Source organism: Thermobia domestica, chromosome 2 (genome assembly GCF_964235325.1).
Source record: "Thermobia domestica chromosome 2, izTheDome1.hap1.1, whole genome shotgun sequence".
NCBI classification, from domain to species: Eukaryota; Metazoa; Arthropoda; class Insecta; order Zygentoma; family Lepismatidae; genus Thermobia; species Thermobia domestica.
Window position 1 is genome coordinate 314148938 of NC_137455.1, and position 23572 is coordinate 314172509.

Genomic DNA, 23572 nt, shown 5'->3' on the forward strand with positions numbered 1-23572 from the left:
CGGAGTAAGCATGTTTTCATTTTTCAACATGTTCTTCCACTTGTGCACGTTTTAGTGCGATAGTCGTCGAGGAGTTAGATAGCTTCCCTTGTTAGACAACTGTCATTGCTAGTAGTGTTTCGTATTTGATTAGACCCTTAGTCTTTTATAACTATATCTCACTTTCCCTGTGACGAGAGGAACACCTAAGCGACCATTCAGTGAACTAAACGCCATGAAAATCTATATTCATAGGACAATGGTGCAGATGAATTTGAGCTCATTGGCAGTCTTCAGCATGGAAAACGAAAAAAAAAAAAAAAAAAATAAACAAATTGGTATTGAGAAAGTAATCAACGAATTCCTCTCTGAAAAAGATCACATGCACAGTTTTTTTCAGATGGTAATTTATAGGTATACTCCTGTTGGTTGAAATTCCTCCATAGTTAGGTGGAACCATCCCTAATAAGGGAGAAAGGTGACATGTAAAAGTAGTCAAATACGAACGACATTAGTGTCGAATTCATAGTTTTCGGGATCGCAAAGATGAATAGTGATACTGTTGAGCCTTGGTTGGCATGGAAGTCAGAGTGGGAGGATGACAGGCGAAAAGAATCGAAAACATCCTAAATATGTTTCAGATGTGTGATTTTCAGGGCCACTGAGATGAATAGTGATATTCCAGACGTGATATATGTCCAATGTCGGCCTCGTTGACATGGGGGTCAGAGGGGGAGCCCATGAAGATTTCATAACAGTTCCTTTGGGGTGAATTTCAATACACTGAGAGTGAAAAATGGTAATGCACAAATACCGATATCACATCAGGAACTATCAGAGATACGATTTCTGGGGAAGTATCGTTGCTTCAGGGAGGTCCTTCCTACCTGATCACTTCCTAAATCGTCATTCGTGTGCAGAGTCGTAGGCAGAAATTCATTTCACGAGTAGAAAACTTTTCGAGGGTTTCAAAGTCAATATGAAGACACACTGTACTAAAATGTCTAATATCACCTCTAAAATTAGGTAAAATTTACAGAAAAGTAGTGATTTCGGAGGGAGGGGGAGTAGGCTCTGGCTCTCAAGGACTATACATCATGTGTATGTTCCTGCTGCTCTAAAAGTCACAAGCTTCTCTTTAAATGTATGACATAAAATGTAAATAATAAATGTATAACATAGAATATAATATAAATAGAAAATATAAGTAACTGTTACTTATAACTGAAAAGTAGAAAATAATTAAAACATAAAGTTAAAAGATAGGTTTTTTTTTTTTTTTTTTTTTTTTTTTTTTTTTTTAATAATCATACATGAAAGGAAAAATATAATTTTAAAACTATCTTCTATTTATGCATGGCTGAAAAGAAGTGAAAAGTGCTCATCCGGAGTGCCACTTTTTATCTCTTCGAATCCGAAACTATGAATTCGACATCAATATCTTTCGCATTCAATTACTTTTACGTATCACCTCTTCCCCTCCGAAAAATAGTTTCAGTAACTTGCCCCCCCCCCCCCCGTCAGTATATATTTCAGATGGTAATTTAATCGTTTACTAAATCCGTTTGAAATTCCTCCAGGGGTCCATGCTGCATTGTAGGGCCCACTGTACGTGTTTTTGTGAGTAAAAAATGTCTAAATATATATAGAAATATATTGCAGTAATAATGGAATATTGTATTACCACACGACTGTCGTCGTTGTGCAACATTCATCACTATATGACGTAGAGAAATGAGTTAAAGTAAGGATGTAAAATTTAATATCGAAGTTCAAACATCGCAAATTAAAGAAAAGAGTGTAATAACAAATCATATATTTGAAAATAATTCCGGCTTAAACTAGCTGCGACTACATTAAGGTTAAAATTGAACTTCTGGAATGCACAGTATGAGCGTAGCTAAAAGAAAAGAACAGTAAGAAGAGTCAGAATTCGAACGTAGGACCATCCACGTAAAGTCCCTTATATTAACCATTCATCTTACAGACAATGAAGTAAACACGCTACTTTTTATAGTTATAGGTTCGCATCCAAGTGCCACATTCATGCACATTTCCATTGCTTTTTTAAAAAATCTTTTACGTTTCAAAAGTCTAACATATTTACGACGATTTGTTTCATTTTCCACTAGAGCTTTGCAAACGATTATTTATGTCTGAGTATTTGGCAATATTTTATCAGACGTTTCTATCAAATATAACTCAATTAACACAGTAATAACAAACTTTCACTGCCTTAAAACGTGTTCCTGAACAAGGGGAAGTTCATTATGCACCTGTAACTAACAAGAGAAGTACTTGAATTGGTACGGGGAATCTGCGTGAGTTATATATCGTTGGAAAGGTCACACTGAGTACACCTCACATGTGAAATATCTCGTTTAAATGGAACCTGAAGGGGGCGGGGCGACCATTTGAAGATCAGAACTAGGCACGCTCCAAACACCAGAAAATGTGAACAAAATAGGAAGCTATGATGTAATTGTTTCGAGACGTGGTAATATAAGTTTAAAAGGTAACTGAATAGGAAACTTGACATCAAATGTTTACAAATCAAAATAGCGGATCCAACATGGAGGACACAAATTACCAAAAAAAGAAGCTATGGATCTGAAATTGGGTATATAGAGATATTCGACGTCGCTATGTATGAATCGGATACCAAAAGTGTAATATTCAAAATGGCGGATCCAAGATGGCAGACAACATACAAAACACTGCTATGGAACTGGAAGCGGGTAGGTAGAGGTTTTCGTGGTCGCTGAGTACGAATTCAATGTTAAAAGTGCAAAAGTACAGAATGGACGTAATGTTTATCGAGACGAACCTGGGCTGCGTCTCAGTCTGATCTCCATTTGGAAAAGCACATCTAGGTCTCGAATTAGAGATGAGACCGAGACGAGATCAAAACTAGTCTCGGTGTCGGAACTATCCCTACTCATGAGAGTGGACATTTGTCATACATATGGCTCAAAAATATACACGACATAATGTGAAACCGGAAAGACAGTTGTGTAAGCAAAACGATGTTTTAAACACCAATGCCCACTTTTCAATGCTATTCTTCGGATCTTGTGATGGTATCTGCAAGTAATCGCAACGAATCTTACAGGCGCCATTCAAGCGAAATATTACAAATGTAAAGTGTACTCAGCGCGAGCTTTTCAACGATATGTAACACATGTCGGTCCCCGCGTATCTCTTCTGGAGCGGGAGAAATAGTTAGTAGTAAAATAATTATTGTCAATGATTGCATTCTGTTCGTATCATAAAACTTTCATGTGCGCTACAAAACCTGCCCTGCATTCCGTTCCTCATTTTTGGCATGATCGTATAGCAAAGCACGTTCCCGCTTTATTGTAATACATTACCTGCCCCTACTTGCCCCGTTATATGCTATAGGTATTTTTCTACTACTTGTACTTTTGTCCGCCACATTGGATCCATCATATTGCATTTTGCACTTTTAACATTGAATTCGTACTCAGCGACCACGAAAACCTCTACCTACCCGCTTTCAGTTCCATAGTAGTGTTTTGCATTTTGTCTGCCATCTTGGATCCGCCCTTTTGAATTTTACACTTTTGGTATCCGATTCATACATAGCGACGTCGAATATCTCTATATACCCAATTTCAGATCCATAGCTTGTTTTTTGGTAATTTGTGTCCTCCATGTTGGATCCGCTATTTTGATTTGTAAATATTTGGTCTCAGATTCGTATTCAGCTACCTTTTAAACTTATATATATCACGTCTCGAAACAATTACATTATAGCTTACTATTTTGTCCACGGTTTCTGGTGTTTGGAGCATGCCTTGTTCTGATTTTCAAATGGTCGCTACGACCCCTTCAGGCCCCATTCAAACGAGATATTGCACATGTGAGGTGTACTCGGTGTGACCTTCCCAACGATATATAACACATGCAGATCCCCGCGTACCACTTCAAGTACTTCCCTTGCTCAAATATAGAAAAGACGTTTTCTTTTTAAATTAGCCTTCAAAGAAGGATCAGTAAAATAGTTCTCTCATTTGTTCTGCAGCTATTTCCTATCCAGTTGTTTTCATCTCTACGTTTTGGAAAGTAACATTGAAAGATAATTTAAATACGCTGCTGTGATCTCATTAAATTCTCAGAAGAAAAACCGGCCATTTTCACATAAAAGTCTCTACAAACCACTAGAATGAACTCTGTATTTGCGAAAGAGAAAGATTCAGTATTGCATCAGAGAGTTCTGTTTTATGAGAATGTTGTAGGAATGAAAAACGGGAGAAAATGAGAGAGTAAACAGGAAAAACGAGGAGATGTGTTGTAGCCAATAGTAATCTAGTCAACGTTGCTAAACCCCAATCATTCACTTAGAAAATTTAGCTTATTTTAGGACTAACAAATACATGCTAATTAGTGAAGTAAGTTGAACAGTAATCTTAAATGAGATATTCAAGATTGTTTTCCTGGTATTTCGAGCAGTTTAATTAAAAATATTGTTAAATTAATAAAATGCAAGGAATAAAATGTAACGAAAATATGAAATCTTTAATTGTACTACTCCTGGGTAAGCTTTCTAAAGTGGTGAAAAAGCGTGTATGCTGCATACGGACGGGCGAATAACTAAGATACCGGTATCAAAACGTAACGGAGTTTGCCAATAGATGTGTGTGGAAGTGATGTATGATAAGCTGATAACTGATTTGATCTCATAACTTTCGAATAAGTATATACCTCCAATTTTCAATACAAGTTTGTCGTCTTTTATTCTTGTAACGTTCATAACTCTAGACGCCTTATGAACCTGAAAAGAAAACGACAAAGTGTTATTTATTGTTCGAAACAAATTTAGAAGGTTGGTGCAGGCAGATGTTGGTTGAAGCCCCACAAGCTCGGCAAGGTCTCTACCGTCTTTGAGGACCTACTTTTGACTGGAGAGGAACGTGAGATCATATGTACCATACGATCTTACGCCGGAGATCTTGCAGATTCTAGCAAGCTCCTTGGTATTTCACTTAGCAAACTCTTTGGAATTCCTTTAATGCCAAAGGTTTTGTTGCAATACTTTATCAGGTAATTTGCTAGTGGATGATGATATGAAGGGTGGGGGAATTTGTTGGTTCTTCTTCTGTGTTCTCACATAAAAATACACATCCTTACGAAGTTTGTGATTGATCTCTTGCAGTGCTCCTAGTGTTTCTGAGACAAATTTCGTACTAACGAAACAACGTTTTCTCTTTTCAAGTTAAACTAAATTGCTATAGCTTGTAAGTGGTGGTCTTTCTGCATTTATGACAATTAGTATGTGTATGTGTTTGTAAAGAAATGTATTTCTATTGTATTTATAAAACACACATTGACTAAAATCAACAAATACACTGAATGTTCACTGAATGCGGCCACCTACCAAATACTTTGTTTGTCCATCTTTTGCTCAGATGACAGCCTGAACAGGGCGTGGCATGTATTCTTGTTGTTGCCAATTTTTCCACGAGGATCGACACCATATATTCCTGATAGCGTCCCACAATGAGCCCATAGATGTCGGTGCAGGAGTCATTCCACAACGTCCCATAAATGTTCTATATTATTAAGATCCGGTGAGTTAGAGGGCCAATTCACATGCTGCAGCTTCGTGGAATGTTCCTTAAGCCCAGCAAGTAGAGTTATGAATTGGTGGCACCGTACATTATCGCCCTGGAAAATGCCATCTTCATCTGGATAGAAGTTTTGCATTGTAGAGTGTACGTGATCCCTCAGTACCTGCAGATACACAACGGATGTCACATTGTGGTCCATGTACACGAACGTTCCATGCAACAGAAGCATCCCCAAACCATACAGCCGCCCTAGTATGTTTGTACAGTATGCACCATGCACGAGAGATTCATGCATACGCACACACCACCATGCATACACCCGTCTGAAAGGAGTAGCACAATCCGTAATTTATCGTACCAACCCACCCTTTGCCAATCATCCACGAACCAATTAGCTGTTCCTGTGCCCAAGCGCAACGAAGTCGACAGTGACGAGTCGTAAAGAGTGGGGCGTTGCTGCGTAACTTCGTGCGTGCCAGTGTACGTCGTATATTTGCTTTTGATATAGGTGTTGTGCATCCACCATTATATTGCTCATTTAATTCCCGGACACTGATGGTTCGTTTGGCTTTCACGAGTTGTTTGATGCAACGCTCGCCCCACGTTTTGAACTTCCGTACGCCCCTGCAGTTCCGTCGCTTAGAGATAATTACCCCATTTTCTTTCCACTCGTTGTACACATTTACCACACAGGAACGGGCTCATCCGACAAGTAGTGATGTCTGGGTTATTGACGCACCGATTACTCGGGTATCCACAATCGTACCCTATTGGAATGCGAATAATCCTGCCCACCTCCCATTATAAGTGTGTGCTGTTTGCCAACATCTAGCCTGGAGTGTGTTCTTTCTCTGCAATACTACAATTCTGGTAGTCATGTAATACTACCATTCGGGGTGCTGGGCGGCTGGCCACACTGTGTGGTGGAGTGGTCGCGATTCAGTGAGCACTAACAATTTAAGTTATATGATTACAACACAGAGGTCTTCATGGCCGAATGGATAAAGTCGTGGCTTAATAACTAAGAAGTTCGTGGTTCGAAACTCGTCTCGAAAGCTGAAATTTTTTTCAAATTCTTAATTCTCCTGATCTTAAGATCTTTTTCTCACTTCGCAACAATTTAATGCTCTAAAAAGAGTTCTCCATCTGAATTCGACAACTGCCTAATGTGATCCTCGCAGTTCGGAACCTTTCCTTCTATTTCCCAAAATCACAATTTTGGTTATAAGATGGATTCTGTCCGATTTTTTTTTTTTTTTTTCAATTCTAAACTTGCATATATGATTCAACCCTCCCTGTTTCCATATTTGAATGTTTCTTTCTCAGTGTCTTTCGCTATGAACTCATATTCATTTATTCTTATCAGTGTCTCCTCTAGCCTATACAGCGTAACCATGCGACATATGCACAAAAATAAAAAAAAATTTTCATTTCATTTTTTTAAAATTAAAGTTACGATGCTGATAAGCTAGTTCATTTAGTATCGTGTTCATTTAGTATCCACAAGTTGGGATTAGTTTCTCGAATAAACTACAATACACGCTCACTATTCAGACATGTACTAGACAGACCAGCATTACTGAACGTTTACATCAACGATTTCGATCATTCATAGTTTCAAGTATAGCTTAGCTTATGAGTTGATAACAACCGCTGCCATACAAGGATTCCTTCTTCGGTACAATTCCTATATCCAAAAACACACACAATAATAATAAATTAATTATTTCATATCATGTTTGATGGCGTGTTAAATTGACTTGATAGGTATAAAATCTCGTATAAATCCGACGATGAATATATGCTTCAATACATCGGCTCGTAGACACCTACTTTAATTACTAATAACAAGAATGAAAATTGCCGGTAGAAGGATATCGATTATCTCTGCATTTCTAAATATGCTAACACAGGGTGTCTATCGGTCACGAAAGTCATGACAAAGTCACGAAATCAGAAAACGGTCATGAAAGTCAAGAAAAAGTCATGAAATTTAACTTTCAGGTCACGAATTTTATTTTTATCTGGAAAAATATGGTATAGACGGGAAAATTTTGTTCTATAACCGTCAAAATTCACCACCAAAAATGTCTATTTCCGGCTTTAGACCCTACCAAATCGCAAGCATTCTATCGCATGCGTGAAAATTTGGCTCAATTCGCACCCAAATTCGCTCTTCAGAATGTTTCTAAACTTTATGGCTTGGGAAAGAAAAGGTCACGAAAAAGTCACGAAATTTCATTTTGGAGTTTGAGTAGACACCCTGGCTAACTATCCATTGAAAGGACGATGTGCATTTGATATAATTTAATAAATGATACGTAAGTGAATCACATGTTTTTGATAGTAACTGGATATCATATACAAACATATCATTTACTATGTGACAGTATTTAACTGTTGAAATTTAGCATTGCTGTGACGACGTAAACAGCATCGAAAGATCCGAGGACGGTAATTTAATTATATAATGTACATGTGCTTCACGAATTTCTATTATTTAGTGTATGTTATCCAGCTAAAGAAGTTGTCTTGGGATAGTTCTAAGTGGGAGGATCCATAATGATTCCATCGTAGTAGTTCAAGAAGTTACTAAAGAAAGTAAGAGGGAATACTGAAATAATTTAATAAAGAAGGTTAACTTCTTTTTTAACAGAAACAAGATTTGTAGTATTTCATTTGTAAATATATATCCTATAGCGTCCATTAGCAAGTATGATGGATATTTTGTTTAGTTCTTTCAGTCATTCTCACTGCCTGGAGTTAGTCCCTACACTCATGTACATAATACAAGAGAATAATTTTCCACGATCATTTTCGTTAACAATAAATAACACTTGATGCTTGCAAAGTAGCGCATATCTCCTGTGTATGAGGCTTAACCATCTCAAAAAGGTATATTTTTCCAAACTATAATATTTTCATAAAACTTCGGTAAAAAAAAAAAAAAAAAAAATGATCTTCAGTATAGGGTACATCTTTTAGGCTTTCCAATTTTACGCACCTACCCCCAGTTTTTAAAATTTAAGCTCTACAATAATTGTGTAAAAATCTGATCTCTTGTAAAACGTAGTGTGTTTTGTTCGAGTCTTAAATCTTACCTTATTGTTTGATATTGAAATCAAAGAGAGGACATAAATTAGGCTTATCTTGAAAAAAGAAACGCGTTTTTAGCTACATTTTCCCTTAGAATTTATCTGATTTGCGTGAATCATGGCGTGTTCTTCAATGCTTTTTAATTCTAAACACTTGTTATCAGCGTTAACTTTTTGCCATCTCCATTGTATTTCATTAATAATGATAATGAACTGACATAAGTTACTAAACAGGTGTTGATACATAAAATAAGAATTTGGATGTTTTATAATAAGAGAGAATCTCGGTGCAGTCGTGCATTTTTTTCTTATTTTTTATATAATTGAATTTCACCTATAGAGAAATTGGTATAATACAAAATCAGATATTTCCTCCATTTATCTTTTAACATATGTAATAGTTCATTGGGCCGCGGTGGCTCAATGATAGAGCGCTCACCTCTGTTGTGTAGGGTCTCTGATTCGATCCCAGGTCGCGTCAAGTGCGCTTTGTGGTAGGCAAACAACGGGATACGGACAAAATCTCGCGGCCGAAACATCGCCGCCCAAAATCTCGCCGGCCAAAACCTCGCGCGACAAAATCTCGCCGGGCCAAAACCTCGCGTGGCCAAAACCTCGCCGCCCAAAACCTCGCGGGACGAAATCTCGCCGAGCCAAAACCTCGCGTGGCCAAAACCTCGCCGCCCAAAACCTCGCGGGACAAAATCTCGCCGAGCCATAACCTCGCGTGGCCAAAACCTCGCCGCCCAAAATCTCGCCGGGCCAAAACCTCGCCACCCAAAACCTCGCGTGGCCAAAACCTCGCCGCGAATGAAACTTTTCTTTAAAATTTACCCAATGAGTTTCTTAATATGCAATTCCACGTTACAAATAATAAAAATAATAATAATAATAATAATAATAATAATAATAATAATAATAATAATAATAATAATAGTAAAAATAATAATAATAATAATAATAATAATAAGATACAAAAAACATCGTGTGCGTGGGCTTTCTCAGGTTATTCCCGTTTCTTCCCACTTTCTTTATTCGATCATTTTCTTCATCCTTGTCATCTACGTCTCCTTTAATCTACAGGACATAATCAAGGGACGTCGTAAAAACTCATATATTATTTCATACTTTCATAAATATTATTAGATTTTTGTTGAAATTTTAAGTTTTTGGATGTTCCAAAGTTCACGAAACTAACACCGTTAGTTGTCATTACTTTCCTTATGCAGACTTTCTTTTCCTATAACCAGTTTAAAAACATCCTGTCGCCCTATCTTCACATTGAAATCCTCTAATACAGAAATAGAATTTTCATATGATATCGCGGGAGTTGGTCAAATACTCGTGATACTTTTTCTGAAACAGTGTCTTTTATACCGTCATCCTTATCATCTGTTGGAACATTTACATTTTGGTCAGGCGAGATTTTGGGTATGGCGATATTTTGGGGCGCGAGGTTTTGGCAAGGCGAGGTTTTGGCCCGGCGAGATTTTGGCCCGCGAGGTTTTGGCCAGGCGGGGTTTTGGCCAGGCGGGGTTTTGGCCGGGCGAGATTTTGTCCCGCGAGGTTTTGGGCGGCGAGGTTTTGGCCAGGCGAGGTTTCGGCCCGGCGAGATTTTGGGCCGCGAGGTTTTGGGCGGCGAGGTTTTGGCCAGGCGAGGTTTCGGCCCGGCGAGATTTTGGGCCGCGAGGTTTTGGGAGGCGAGGTTTTGGCCAGGCGAGGTTTTGGTCCGCGAGGTTGTCGCCGCGAGGTTCTGGCCGCGAGGTTTTGTACCCAAACCCAAACAACATGTGCCTGGGTTTTCTCGGAATTGTTCCGTTCTTTTACAGTTTCTTTATTCCATCATTATCGTTCTCATCATCAGCGTCTTAGTTTCGGTGCGTAATCGTGGGACGTTAACAAAATAGTTTAATAAAATGATGGATGGAAACATTGATTCCGTTGATTGCGTCTGTAAGATTTTTAGTGGACGGTTTTCGCCAATGAAGCTGTTACACTGGTTATTTATGTAGATTTTTTTTTACTGTAATTTCTTCATGAAAGAAACCAGGAGAGAAGTCTTGTAGACACTTACAAAATGTGAGAATATCTCTTTAGCTGTGCTGTTTTTTTCTTATTGTAACTAATTTACTTCACATTGAAACAAACAAAAAAAAAAAAAAAAAAAGCGTTAATCATTGATCATAAACAGTTGAACTTAAGGTTTTTGACAATTAACCTAAACACTTCGAATGTGGTACCTGAGATATTGAGAACTTTTTTTTTTTTTTTTTTTTTTTTTTTGTAGTTGTTGTAGAGATAAGACAATTTTTGGAGGGAATCTCTATACCTTTACAAGAACATTATGTTTTTGAATTTTGTAATTTTTAGCCCTGAGATGCACAAAAATGTAAAATAGTCATTGGAATGAAAATTCTGCAGAATTGTTTTATATAACTTGATTTTGGTAAATTAAAGTAAATTAAAACTTTGTATGATGCTGTATGAATTTGATATAGGGTTGAATTGATGTGTTTTCATAGACCTGAGACATCTCTTTCCTTGTTCTTGGAGTATCTGATGTGTTTATTGATACTGGTCTCACAAGGACACTTACGTAAGTGTCACTCACCGATTTGAATGAAACTTTGCATACTTGTAGAACATCGAAAAATAATCGACACGGCGGAATTTTTTATTTCGGCAATGGTGCGGGTTTAAGGGTAGAAACCCCTCTTTGAACGTTAGGGGTGATCTCCAAGCATAGACAGAAAACATTCATTTAATGTAGAACAAAACATACTACCAGGGTGATTTTAGGACAACTGATTCAGAATCTGACGTCAAAATTACAAAATTCATAATGGCGGATCCAATTTGGTGATTACAAACAGTCTTTTTGTTTGAAATGCTGTGCAATTAGCCAAGAACAATCGTAGTTGGCAGGGATTGCTGCAAGAATGTTGCAAACCGATTTGAAACACCTTTCTGTACTTATTTTAACGGGATACTTGATTAAAGTGAGTTTCTGCACCTCTCACTATTTGCGGTTCTTATTTAAAGCTAGTGCCCTCGCCTCTCTTTATTCAAGATGCTTATTGAAAGTGAGTCCCCTAATCTCGCACTATTCGTGGTGCTTATTTAAAGTGAGTCCCTTGCCTCTCGTTAGTGAGGGTGCATATTTAAAACATGAAATTCGGAATAATTAACACCAGGGTGGATTGATTTAAATCAGTCTGATTTAAATCACGATTTAAATCACTTGATTTTTTAAATAAAAATCATTGATTTAAATCGAATTCCGAAATAAATTAATTTAAAGTGAAAATAAGTAAATTCTGGTTTCTGTTCTGTTATTTCGATTATGGAAGTTAACAATCATAATACAATGAGACTCAAATGTACAGTATAGTATGAAAACAAGTGTCATGCAGAGGATGATTATGGAAAATCTCGTTTTGAACAGGTAACGGAGCAATCCTGCTTTCTTCTTTTCGTAACATTGGGTTTGGGTTTTAAAATCGTTAACTATTCCAACGAAGAAATCACCATCGACATTTAAGACAAAATTTCTGTTTTGTGCGTGTCTGTTTGTTTGTTCCCAGATAATAGGGCGTATTTAGAGGGGTCCTATCACCTCCCCCCTTTTTTTTGTTATTTTATAACTTTAGGCGAAATTTATGTATTTCATGCCGCAAGCTAGTTCTGAGTTTTTAAAAATAGGCCCCTGCCAAATATCAATAACTTTTGATAAACGTTGCTGTACTTTTTCCTTAATGCTTAACCTTTTAAATTATATCACCTATTTTTAGGCGATAGGGTAGAATCTTCATTATTCGATTAAAAAAGTACCAATAAGGCTTTTTACTTCGTTTTCTTCAAGACGTAGCATTTTAGAACACGTTACATATGCTTTCACGCCTTTCTGCGTTGAAGCATAGTATGTGATGACGTCATAAATTTAAAAAGATATTTTTTGTTATGCGTATTATTATTATTATTTTTTGGCAGGTTACATTTTGCATTCAGAAAACTGAAATTTTGCACACTCGTTCAGTGCACCGCTTATAATTTTCAGATGTTTTCAGATTTCTGCGTGGAAACAGCGGGGTCCAGAGGGGCAAAAATGTTTTAAAAAAAGGATATTTTTAACAAAAGTAGCTTTTTTCGTGATTTTCCCGCCTCAGATGGAGACATATGAATGGTACCGTTTGAAAGGCTGTTCTATTCTGAAGAAAATGATGTACGTACTATGCTCCTAGGATGTCTCAAGAAACTGTTACCTGAGATCCTATTTTATACGGGAATCTTGGGTATTTGGGGAATATTATTTTTCGCGGGCTTACTTTTGCACCTACAAGACTGAAATTTTGCACATTTACTCAGTGCACCCTTCAGCATTTTTCAGATTTGTTTCAGATCTCTGCCTTAAAACAGGGGGAGGGGTCCACAGAGGTAAAAATTTAAGAAAAAAGATATTTTTAACAGAAAATTCCTTTTTTTCGTGATTTACCCTCCCCAGATACATGCTGGAGACATTTGAAGGGTACCGTTTGAAAATTTGTTTTATTCTGAAGAGAATAATGTACAAATCATGATCCTAGGATAAAAAGGGATGTCTGAGGAAATGTTTATATTACATCCGGGTCATCTGGGGCATTGTGGAAATGTTCTTAGCTCATTGTTAAATAGTTTCCTCACCCTTACTACTCAAGATAGAATCTTGAAATTTTGTATACACATTTAGTACAGCCCTTAGTATTTCCTAGTTGATTTGGAGATCTGTGCGTGGGAACACAGGGGAATCCAGAGGGGATCATTTTTTTTTTTTTTTTTAATGCCGATTATTCTCAAAATTTCCCACTTCAGGAACATGATAGGGAAATGTGAATGTTACCGTTTCAAAAGCTGTTCTAATCTAAAGAGAGTGATGTATGTACCATGATCCTAGGATAAATAGGGATGATGCTGCAGCTGCTTGACTGGAAGTCTATAATTTATCTTTATAAAGAGCCATAACTTAAAAGGGTTAAGAAACATTGTTTGGGATTGATATAGGTTAACGATTGGGGATAATTCAAAATTCAACCCCAATACTTTCATTTAAATAGCATAATTAGCATTTAATACTAATTCCTAATGCTTTTTCTTCAGTTTGCGACTTGTATTATACGAGGAAAAAGATTTGATTTAAATAAAAAAAATCGATTTAAATAAAAAAAATCAACAAAAATGATTTTTTAAAAAAAAAATCATGATTTTTTTCCACCCTGATTAACACCAAGTCTTCTGAGATCGGGTTTTCAAGACTTTTTTCTCCTAGCATCTGATGCAAAGTCTATTTTGTAATAAGATTCGTGGAGTGGTCACAATTCATCAACTTTTGAACCTATTTTAAGAACAAAAGAGTACCTCAAAGTATAAACTATTCCTGCAGGAGCAACTAGTAGGATTCAGCCTCTTGTGTTCTTCTTCAAGTCGTGGAAAAACTTCTTGAGATGTTTTTTGACATTGTCCCTCTCTACAACTATAACATAAATATACTTCTCGCTAATAATATAATTAAGATCCAGTCAGTTTTCATCTCCCAGAGTTGCAAATATTATTAGGTATGCGTGGTACAAAAACGGTTATTTGGAAGAAAAAACACCTATGTTTTAAAATCCCGTAACATTTTGTTTCAAAGATTGTGTAGCATTTTGCGATTTGTGCATAGTTCTTGCAGTAATAAGGTATGCATAGTGTAAAAATGTTTATGCATTACACATTTTTTTTTTCACCGAATATCATTACTGTAAAACTTTTATCAATAAATTCATAATTATAACAATTGAGGATATATTAAGTTCTGTCGTAATGAGAGGCGAGGGAACTCACTTTAAATAATCACTCCGAATAGTGAGAGGGGAAGGGACTCACTACAAATAAGCAACCAGAATCGTGAGAGATGCAGAGATGAACTTTAATCAAGCATCCCGTTAAAGTAAGTACAGAAAGGGGTTTCAAATCGGTCTTCAACCTTCTCGCAATAACCCCTGCCAACTATAATGGTTTTTGGTTAATTGCAGAGCATTTCAAACAAGAAGACGGTTTGTAAGTGTAACCACCATATTGGATCCGCCATTTTGAATTTTGTAATTTTGATGTCAGATTCCGAATCAGCTATCCTAACCCCCCTGGCGGTATGTTGTCTTCTACATTAATGATTGTTTTCTGTTGATGTTTGGAGACCGGGGGTTCAAAGGGCGGTTTCTACCCTTATATCAGCACCATTGCCGAAATAAAAAAATGTGTGTCGATTATTTTTCGATGTTCTACAAGTATGCAAAGTTTCATTGAAATCCGAGAGTGACACTTCCGAAAGTCTCTTTGTCAGTGTTTGTTTTGTCACACCAATATATGTTTGCGAGCATAGTTTATTTAATAGTTGACAAATACTACATAACTTAGTACTTCTTAAACTTTTGATATTAATTAACTATCTAACCTACTTCTGTATCGTGCGTTTTTTTTTTTTTTTTTTTTTTTTAAGTATATTATTTCGATTGCAACTTTGATTTTCATCGGCACCAATTCTTCGTATTAAGCTTGATTTGTTACATGACCATTGTAGAAGTTCAAGCACAAAAAAATGATGCTTATGAAGGTTACAGCGATATCTGAAATAATACACTAATAAAAAGAAAGTTGACTCAGGATACAGAGGTAGGTTTAGCAATTTATGAGTTATAGCTATATCCTGTAGCATCCATTAGTAAATACAGTGATTTTTTTTTTTTTTTTAACTCACGGGTTTTATTTGGGTCTAGAATTTCTAAATGAATTCCGATTTTCCTGCGGCTTGTGGCAAATGAACAAGGAAGAATGGGAGATTTACGGAACTATATTTACTGGTTTAAATTTATCCTGGGTAATATCGGCCACACCTCAAGAAAAACAGGAAATATTCGCCACTGTACCTTACAATAGGAATGAGGTGCGATGCGGTATGGAGATTTGAGTTTTCTTCGTTAGATGGCAACCTTGCTAATGTCAATGAGAAAAAGGAAACTGGGTCATTGTATTGGGAATTGTGCTATACGGTTCTTTGCTGTGCTGTACCGTTGAGTATGATCAGGACATAGTGAGAATAGTGTACTCTTCGGAGCAACATGAGTTTATCGAAGCAACAAGATTTTGGAGAAAGGAATCTGTTGTTGCTACACAAAGGACATTTAGAAACAAATTTGCTTCACGTTCTGCCCCAGACAGGAACAGAATATGGTCATTAGTGAATAAATTGGAAGGAACAGGATCGCTTCAGAGTGAGACAGGGAAGCATCGGACCCCGAAGGCGTGTGTTGTGGAAGAGGTCAATTATCGATTCTAACACTTAATTTGTATTCTGCAATTTCGCATCAAAAATCCAAAACCTCATTCCAGTAAGGTACACTGGCGAATATTTGCTGTTTTTCTTGAGATGTGGTCATTATTACCCCGGATAAATTTAAACCAGTAAACATAGTCCCATAAATCTCCCATCCTTCCTTGATTATTTGCCACAAACCGCGTGAAAATCGGACTTCAGTTAGAAGTTCTAGATGCAAAGTGAAATCCGCGAGTTTTAAAAAATCACCCTGTAGTAAGATAGTCGTCTCTTTCTTCTCTCTGTGTCTTTTTTTTTTTTTTTTTTTTAAGTGGCAGCTAATGTGATAATAAAGTGCTAAGTGGGTGAAATTAGAAAAACGGATTTTTTTCTTTATTTTAATTTTTAGGTAGAAGATGTGGAACCAGTTCTCAAGATGCTTGAAGATCAAGATCCTAGCGATACCCAAACTTGGCAAACTCGATATGTTTTGCTGCTATGGATGTCTATTATCGTCATGATTCCGTTCCATATGTCAAGATTGGATAGTTTCAAGCCAGGTGAAGAATCAGAAGGGCAAAAGTCAGTGATGACGAGGTAAGATTGTGTATTGATGTTTATGATTTTTAAATAATCACTCACAGTCTTTTCATGTAATGGTAATGCGTATAAAATAGGATAATCTTTAAGTATTATTTGTGATTAATTTGTATTGTGCTGGTTTCGTGAAATTAATCGTAGTATTTGTTTTTTCATGAATTTGTTGGTGAATTTCTCCGTATTTAAAACAACATGTTTGCTTTTTCAGGTAATTGTATTTTTCCTATTTTGTATGACTGATCTCAATTTTCGTTAATTTAGACAAACTTGTGGAAAAGATTATTTGAAAATATATGTTAGTGTACATTTGTAGGTAGAAAGATCAAAATTAAAACTATAGTGCTGATTATAATGCTAATAATAACACGCAGTATTAACAAGATCAACAGGTTATTTACATATATATGGTGAATAATAATGCAATTATTGGGCAATGTTAGTTTATGAAAAGATTATCGTGATAGTACCGTGTTTACTCGCGTAATAGACGCACTTTTTGTACCAAATTTTTAATGTGAAAATTCAACTGCGACTATTATGCGAGGAAAGCTGCCATTCAATTATCGCTATGATCAAAAAAATTTCGAATTTTGATACATACAGCATTGTGTCAACATAAAATGGAGGGTGGAAGTAGGTTACGTGATCTCTGTTGACAGATGGGTCACGATATTACTTATCAGTAAACACGAAAAGTTCTTTTGCTTGGTTTCGTGCAAGATAAATGATTTCGAAGGAAGTGTCGTTCACAAAGGTAAAAATCCCATAGACTGCGACTTTTATGCGGGGAAATTTTTTGGTGAATATTTTTACTTCAAACTATCACGCGAGTAAACACAGTATTACAGATACTTCAGTCGGATGTTGTTATGAGGGAAGTGATTGGCTTCTTCTTCTTCTTCTTCTTCTTCTTCTTCTTCTTATTATTATTATTATTATTATTATTATTATTATTATTATTATTATTATTATTATTATTATTATTATTATTATTGTTGTCAGGTAGTCTAAAAAGTATTGAGGTTTTTCGCACTAGGTGGGGTTAGTGTTCAAATCTCAGGGTATATCAGTCAGCAATAACTTCCTTCCTTTGATAGCTGAAGATATTTAGGGCTCCAAAAACTATTGGAATTGTTATAATTAGAGGCACGAGTTTTTCGCAATGAGCGATAAAACGAAATGGGTCAGAATTAAGGAATTTTCAATTTCTTGACGTTTTATGATATTCTGTGTGTATTTTCATTGATTTCCGTTGTGCGATAAAACGCGAAATTGGCAATTTAGCGCGAAATTTCTAACAATACGCGAAATGACGCGAAATTTTAAAAGTACGTTTCCATTAATTTAAAAACGCCAGTTTTCCGCTGACAGAACGGTAGAATGTGGCATGAACGGTGCATTTTTTGTGATTTAGACACGGCTATAGAGAACATGTTGTGCGTTAGCTATCACCATCGCAGCTGAATGGGAAGGAGCAGTTTTAATTAGCTAGCCAATGGCATCATTGCAGACACCTGCTGTTTTCTGCTACTCAAGATCATAAAACACGTTGCATGAAACAGAAGACAGCAAAACTTCCCTACTTGTAGTAAGTTTAATTCCCGATTTTCCTTGATTTTTTTTAAAAAATATGATTTTCTATAAGTGAAATTTACAATGTCAAGTGAAATATTCAGTATAGTTTGTTTTTAGGTTATTAATGGTTTATTTCTCTAGTGATCTAGGAATAAAAGGAACATTAGTAAAAATGTTAGGAAATATATTTTCTACAAGAGCTACAAAATGCGAAATTTTATTTGGAAAATTCGACAAAACGCGAAATATGAAAAACGAAACGCGAAATTCTCAAATTCTTAGTGCGAAAAACTCGCGCCCCTAGTTATAATCAGATCGCAAAATATTGCACCGTGAAGATGAGTGAACTTTCTGCAAGACTGTGCTACTTTTTATAATCTTATTTCGATAAAGTTGCAAATGCTGCACAACCCCGTGAAGAAATTTGTAATGTTTATGGACAAGACACGTTACCTAGGGCATCGCCGGCTACGATCTCTTAGCGCCTTCCCAAATAGCACAGACAAGCGAACAGGGCCTAGTTCCTTTAGGTGCCGCTGTGGCGCTAGTTACGTGCACCAATATTTTCTGTATGTAGCAGGCAAATGAAACGGTTAGCTATAACACGAAAAGAATTCTTAACTCTCCCCCCCCCCCCATATAGTATCACAAAAACTAAACTGTTTTTAAAATTGAATACAATTAGTATCGATTAAATAAGAATAAAAGATAATACAAACACACCGGGAAGAAATCCTTTACAAATTACAAACGAGGCACTTCCCCAGATAATGGCTGGCATTTAGAAATTTTGCATGTTCAAAACATCCTGTTTCAACATCTGCTACGTTCTTCAGCAACACGAACTATTACATCGCAGATTTTTACACTTAATTTGAATGAATGATTGTCCGAAAAGAGGCACTGCAAATACTAAACGTGTTGCAGAGAGGAAACAATATAGACGGAAAGAGTTTCCGAAATTCGGGTATTCACAAACCGATGGGCTTTTTCAATAACATGAATCACCCATACTAGTTCTTTTGTAGGATAGCACATTACGTTTCTACTGTCTTGTTTATATATCAAGTTCATAAGCGTGGAATTGCATTTGTCCTGACTGATAAGTTTGTGACATGAGGCACAATCTATACTTTGAATAATTTTCCGATCTACAAAACTTCTTAAGAAAGCAGTAGAAGCTAATTTCACTGTTCCTGATAAAATGTCTGAAAAGAAAACCATAAATGGGAACGTTAAAGAATTATACAAATTGTGACAATAGTAATGAACAATAGGCTAAAATGTTATGAATTGACTAATTTCTTTAAAATGTTATGAGTTGACTAATTTATTATTGTGCATATAATGTGTACAGTCTGAATTGTTAAGGATTGAATTTCATTGGCGTTATGATTTAACTGAATTTCACTTTTAGTTTACACTTTAATGAATGTGTCTATTTTTTTCCTAGTACAAAATGGTTATATTTTTTTCCCTGGAATTATCGTAGGTTTCATATGGTAGATTGTCAGAAATACATAAATATCTTTCTACAACATGGGATCTTTGTATATTATCTGTTTTAGTAAGATGTAAATAGGAGTCTACTAATATATTACTATGATATTTCACAAAAGTAAATAAAATCATTTTATCTAGATAAATATTACGAAAATTTGGGGTTACCACTGGCACACCAAATACTGGGATAGTATCTGTAATAAAGGCTCTGGGTTCTTCTTCTATCCCATTAGCAAGGGCATCAGTCTTGGGAAGTTTGGAGGCCGGGCCCTCAGAAGTTGAAATTGGCTCCCCTAATGGGGGGGGGGGAGATGGTAAGTTGAAGTAGGTTCTCCAATTTCTACAGTACATGGTAATTCGTTTTCCTGTTCTACTAAAGCGTATCTGTCATAGGGCTCCCCCAAAGTTACACAGAAATCGGCACTCTTGCCCATAAGCTAAAGGTTTTAGGTCTATTTTTTCTTTAGAAAAGAACCAACGTACGCATAGAACCCAATACTACTCAGAAACATAAATAAATAAAATTAATTACACAAGCAAAAAACAACACTTACTAGGATCGGTATGAAGACCAGTCAACAATTCTGTAACTGTATCTGGTATGGGTATATATGCTTCAGAATCAGAAAAGTGGTCGGGAATGTATATTTTCCTTTGAAATATTAGTAGAATTTGCGGTGGAAGGCAGAGATAGTAATCCAGTTTTTAAAATTCGATTTATTGTACATACAATGGCTCTGCAAACCTACATATCATTGCTCCCAGACAAAATGGTACACAACAATATACCATAGTTAAAACAATAAAAGAATACTTTTTGTGCTGTTAATTTTACTACATAAAGATACTGCAAGTATTATGCAACTATAGTGCCTACATGCGCCACGTGAATTTTTTTTAACAAGGAGAGAAATTACGTAAAACACAACAGTCAGGGTTCCCAATTGTCCCGGATTTTAAGGGACAGTCCCTTATTTTATGACTTTGTCCCGCGTCCCAGGGAGCTTCGATACGGGGCAGCAAAAGTCCCATATTTTGCCCAAATGACAAATTTACCTCAGACAACAACTTTAAAGCCCGCAAGTTTTAATAAGTCGTCATGAGCCTGGCCAAGAAATGGCAAATGCTATTTCAGAAAAGCTCCGAGTTGTAGTCGTCTCCTTTTGCCTAAGGATCCCACCGTCAAATTCATTTGTGGAAAGAGTTTTCTCACATATGAATTTGAAATGGACTGACACAGAAATATGTGTTTCTGCCCAGTTGATGACAGCTGAGTTTTTCGACATCTGAAAGTAAAATCCAAACTTGAAAAATTTTATCAGTACAGTTAAGTCAAGCGTGAAGTATGATTTATGAAATAGTTTAGATTACGTAAGTTCAATGTTTTAAAAGTAAGATTTACCTATTTTTTCTTAGATCTATATTAACTCTTTGTATTAGTTCATACCTTTGTGTTTCTTTCAGTCTAAAATGATTACTTTTTGATGTGATACTTGGCTCATTTTCTACCACTAGATCATGTTTATTAAAACCCTTCCCGTTAATCTACTTATTGAAACTAGTCAACCCATCCCTTATTTAGACTATTTTTATTTGGCAATCCTGACCACACTACACTTGTCTAAATCCACTCAGACTTAGGGCCTACGTAACAGAAAACCTGTCCTATTTAGTGCACGTTAGTGGCGCCACAACGGCCGAAAGGTCAACTATCCCCTGTACGCTAAATCTCATGTTACGAGAGGGATATCGTAAGGCGCTAAGGGATCGTAGCCGGCGATGCCTAGGGTGACCAGACGTACTGATTCTCGCAGTACAGTGCTGTTTTTCAAAGAGCTGTCCTGCGTGTTGCGAAGACGCCTAGAAAATCGAGAAATGTCCTGAGTTAACTTATTACCAATATTTTAATGTTCAATGAACTTAAAAAGTTCATTATTGAATTCTCTGTTTATCTGTCTGTCTCTGCTATTTGCGATTTTTTTCAATTTTGAGCCCTTCATTCGATAGAGTGTCAAAAATTATCTGGAAGAAGTGATGAAATTTTTCGCGCCACTCTCATCGTGCCGGGAGATTTAAGGAGCCATATCTCGGGAACAGTAAGTCATAGAGAAATGATATTGGTATTGATCAATACCAATATTGATTCAATACAGATTCAATAACTAATGACGTAATAATTATTGAATCAATAGCTGGTATTGGTATTGGATCAATTTCACATAAATTAAAAAAAAAAAAATAAATAAATTCGTTCTGGCAATTCTCTTCGAGCGTTCTCAACTGGTTCATTCTTTATTCACAACATTTTGAATCACAGGAACTCGTTTGCTGATTGATGAACCGCTGCTTTTTTTTTTTTTTTAACTCTCCTCACAAGATTAGGAAAAGAGAATAATCATCGAACTATTGTTTTTACTGCTTGTTAAGATCGGTAAGGTAGGAAAGATTTCTACTTCAAGCTACGACAGCGATGCTAACCAAATTAAGTAGAAGTTCTTTCGTGCCGGTCTAAATTTTCCCTCATTCCTTAAAATAATCACAAGCTCTGAAAATCGATTTAAAAAAAAGTATTTAGCCCTACACGAAGTTTCACTGTACATTTATAAAAATAAACCACTTTGTCATTCATCAAAGCATTTAGAGTTGTGTTGAATTCCTTCAACACTTTTGTTCGGTACTTTTCTTTTTAACAAAAATGAATGATTAACTTACGGTTAACGTTAACTAAAATAAAAATATGTGTATTGCCGACGCAGTAAATTATCAAATACTATTGTATTTTTGTCCTACTTTTCGCTTGTCACAATCTGATCACCCTACGTTACCAAAGGAAAATCTGAAAGATTGTTTAGTCGGTTTTGTTCTGGAAATTTTGATGTCCAAGATGATCCTCAAAACGGGCAACCAATGACAGCTAAAGTGGATGTTATTCCGGCAAAAAGGCGAGGAAGATTGGCTCGCAAGCAGTCATGACATCGCCAATGAACTAAACATCCATCACCAGTGTTAAACCATCTGGAGAAAACTAGCTACAAGCAGCAGTTCGATGTTTGGGTACCACATGATCTGACTCAATAACATTTAATCGATCAAATTTCTGTCTTCGAATCTACTGAAACCCAACGAAGTCAAGTCATTTCTGAAGCGGATGATCACGAGTGATGGAAAGTAGAATACCTTCGACAACAATGTGCGAGAAACAATTGGTCGAAATGAGGAGAAGCTCCACTATGTGTGGCAAAGTCCACACTAACGCTTCGGAAGATTATGCTGGTGCGTTTAGTGGGATTGGTAGGACATCGTGCATGATGAGCTGTTGCCGCGGGGCGCTTGGATCTGTACTATCGATGATTAGCGCAAGTATACGTGACAGTTCAAAACAAAGGGTCGAAACCGATCGACAGAAAGGATGTCGTAAACCACACTGGCAAAATGAGATTGGGTACATTTTTAACGACCTGTCAGAAATTGAGATGACTCGATTGGGAGGTTTTAATGTATACCGTATAGCCCTGACCTGGCACCATCAGCCTATCATTGTTTCAGTTTCTGCAGAACTTTCTGAATCGTGTTAAGTTAGTTTCAAAAGAGGCCTATGGAAACCACGTGCTTTTTCTTAACTAGAAACCGCAGAAGTTCTGGAGCGACAGGATGACAAAATTATTTTGTGTAGCTAAACAGCATTCAATAGGAAAAGAGGACTACTAACATCAAGAAATGTGACGCTGGACGTTCGTAAATGATTTATTAAGACACTGGTATGGAGCGTGGCGTTGTACGGATCAGAGACGTGGACATTGAGAAAAGCTGAAATTTCCAAGCTGGAAGCATTTGAAATGTGTTGTTAGCGCATATCATGGACCGAAAGGAAAAGGAATGAAGACGTACTAAAGAAAGCTAATGAA

General features: G+C 36.5%; 1 protein-coding gene across 2 annotated transcripts in view; it reads left to right on the top strand.

Moving 5' to 3' along the window:
• Positions 1–23572, top strand: part of Tbcd (tubulin folding cofactor D) — a 97209-nt gene that overhangs the window by 7917 nt on the left and 65720 nt on the right. For both annotated transcript variants that reach the window (XM_081748995.1, XM_081748996.1), the window contains exon 2: positions 16399–16586. In XM_081748995.1, coding sequence (XP_081605121.1) covers positions 16399–16586 — 188 coding nt within the window. The remainder of the gene's footprint in view (positions 1–16398; positions 16587–23572) is intronic.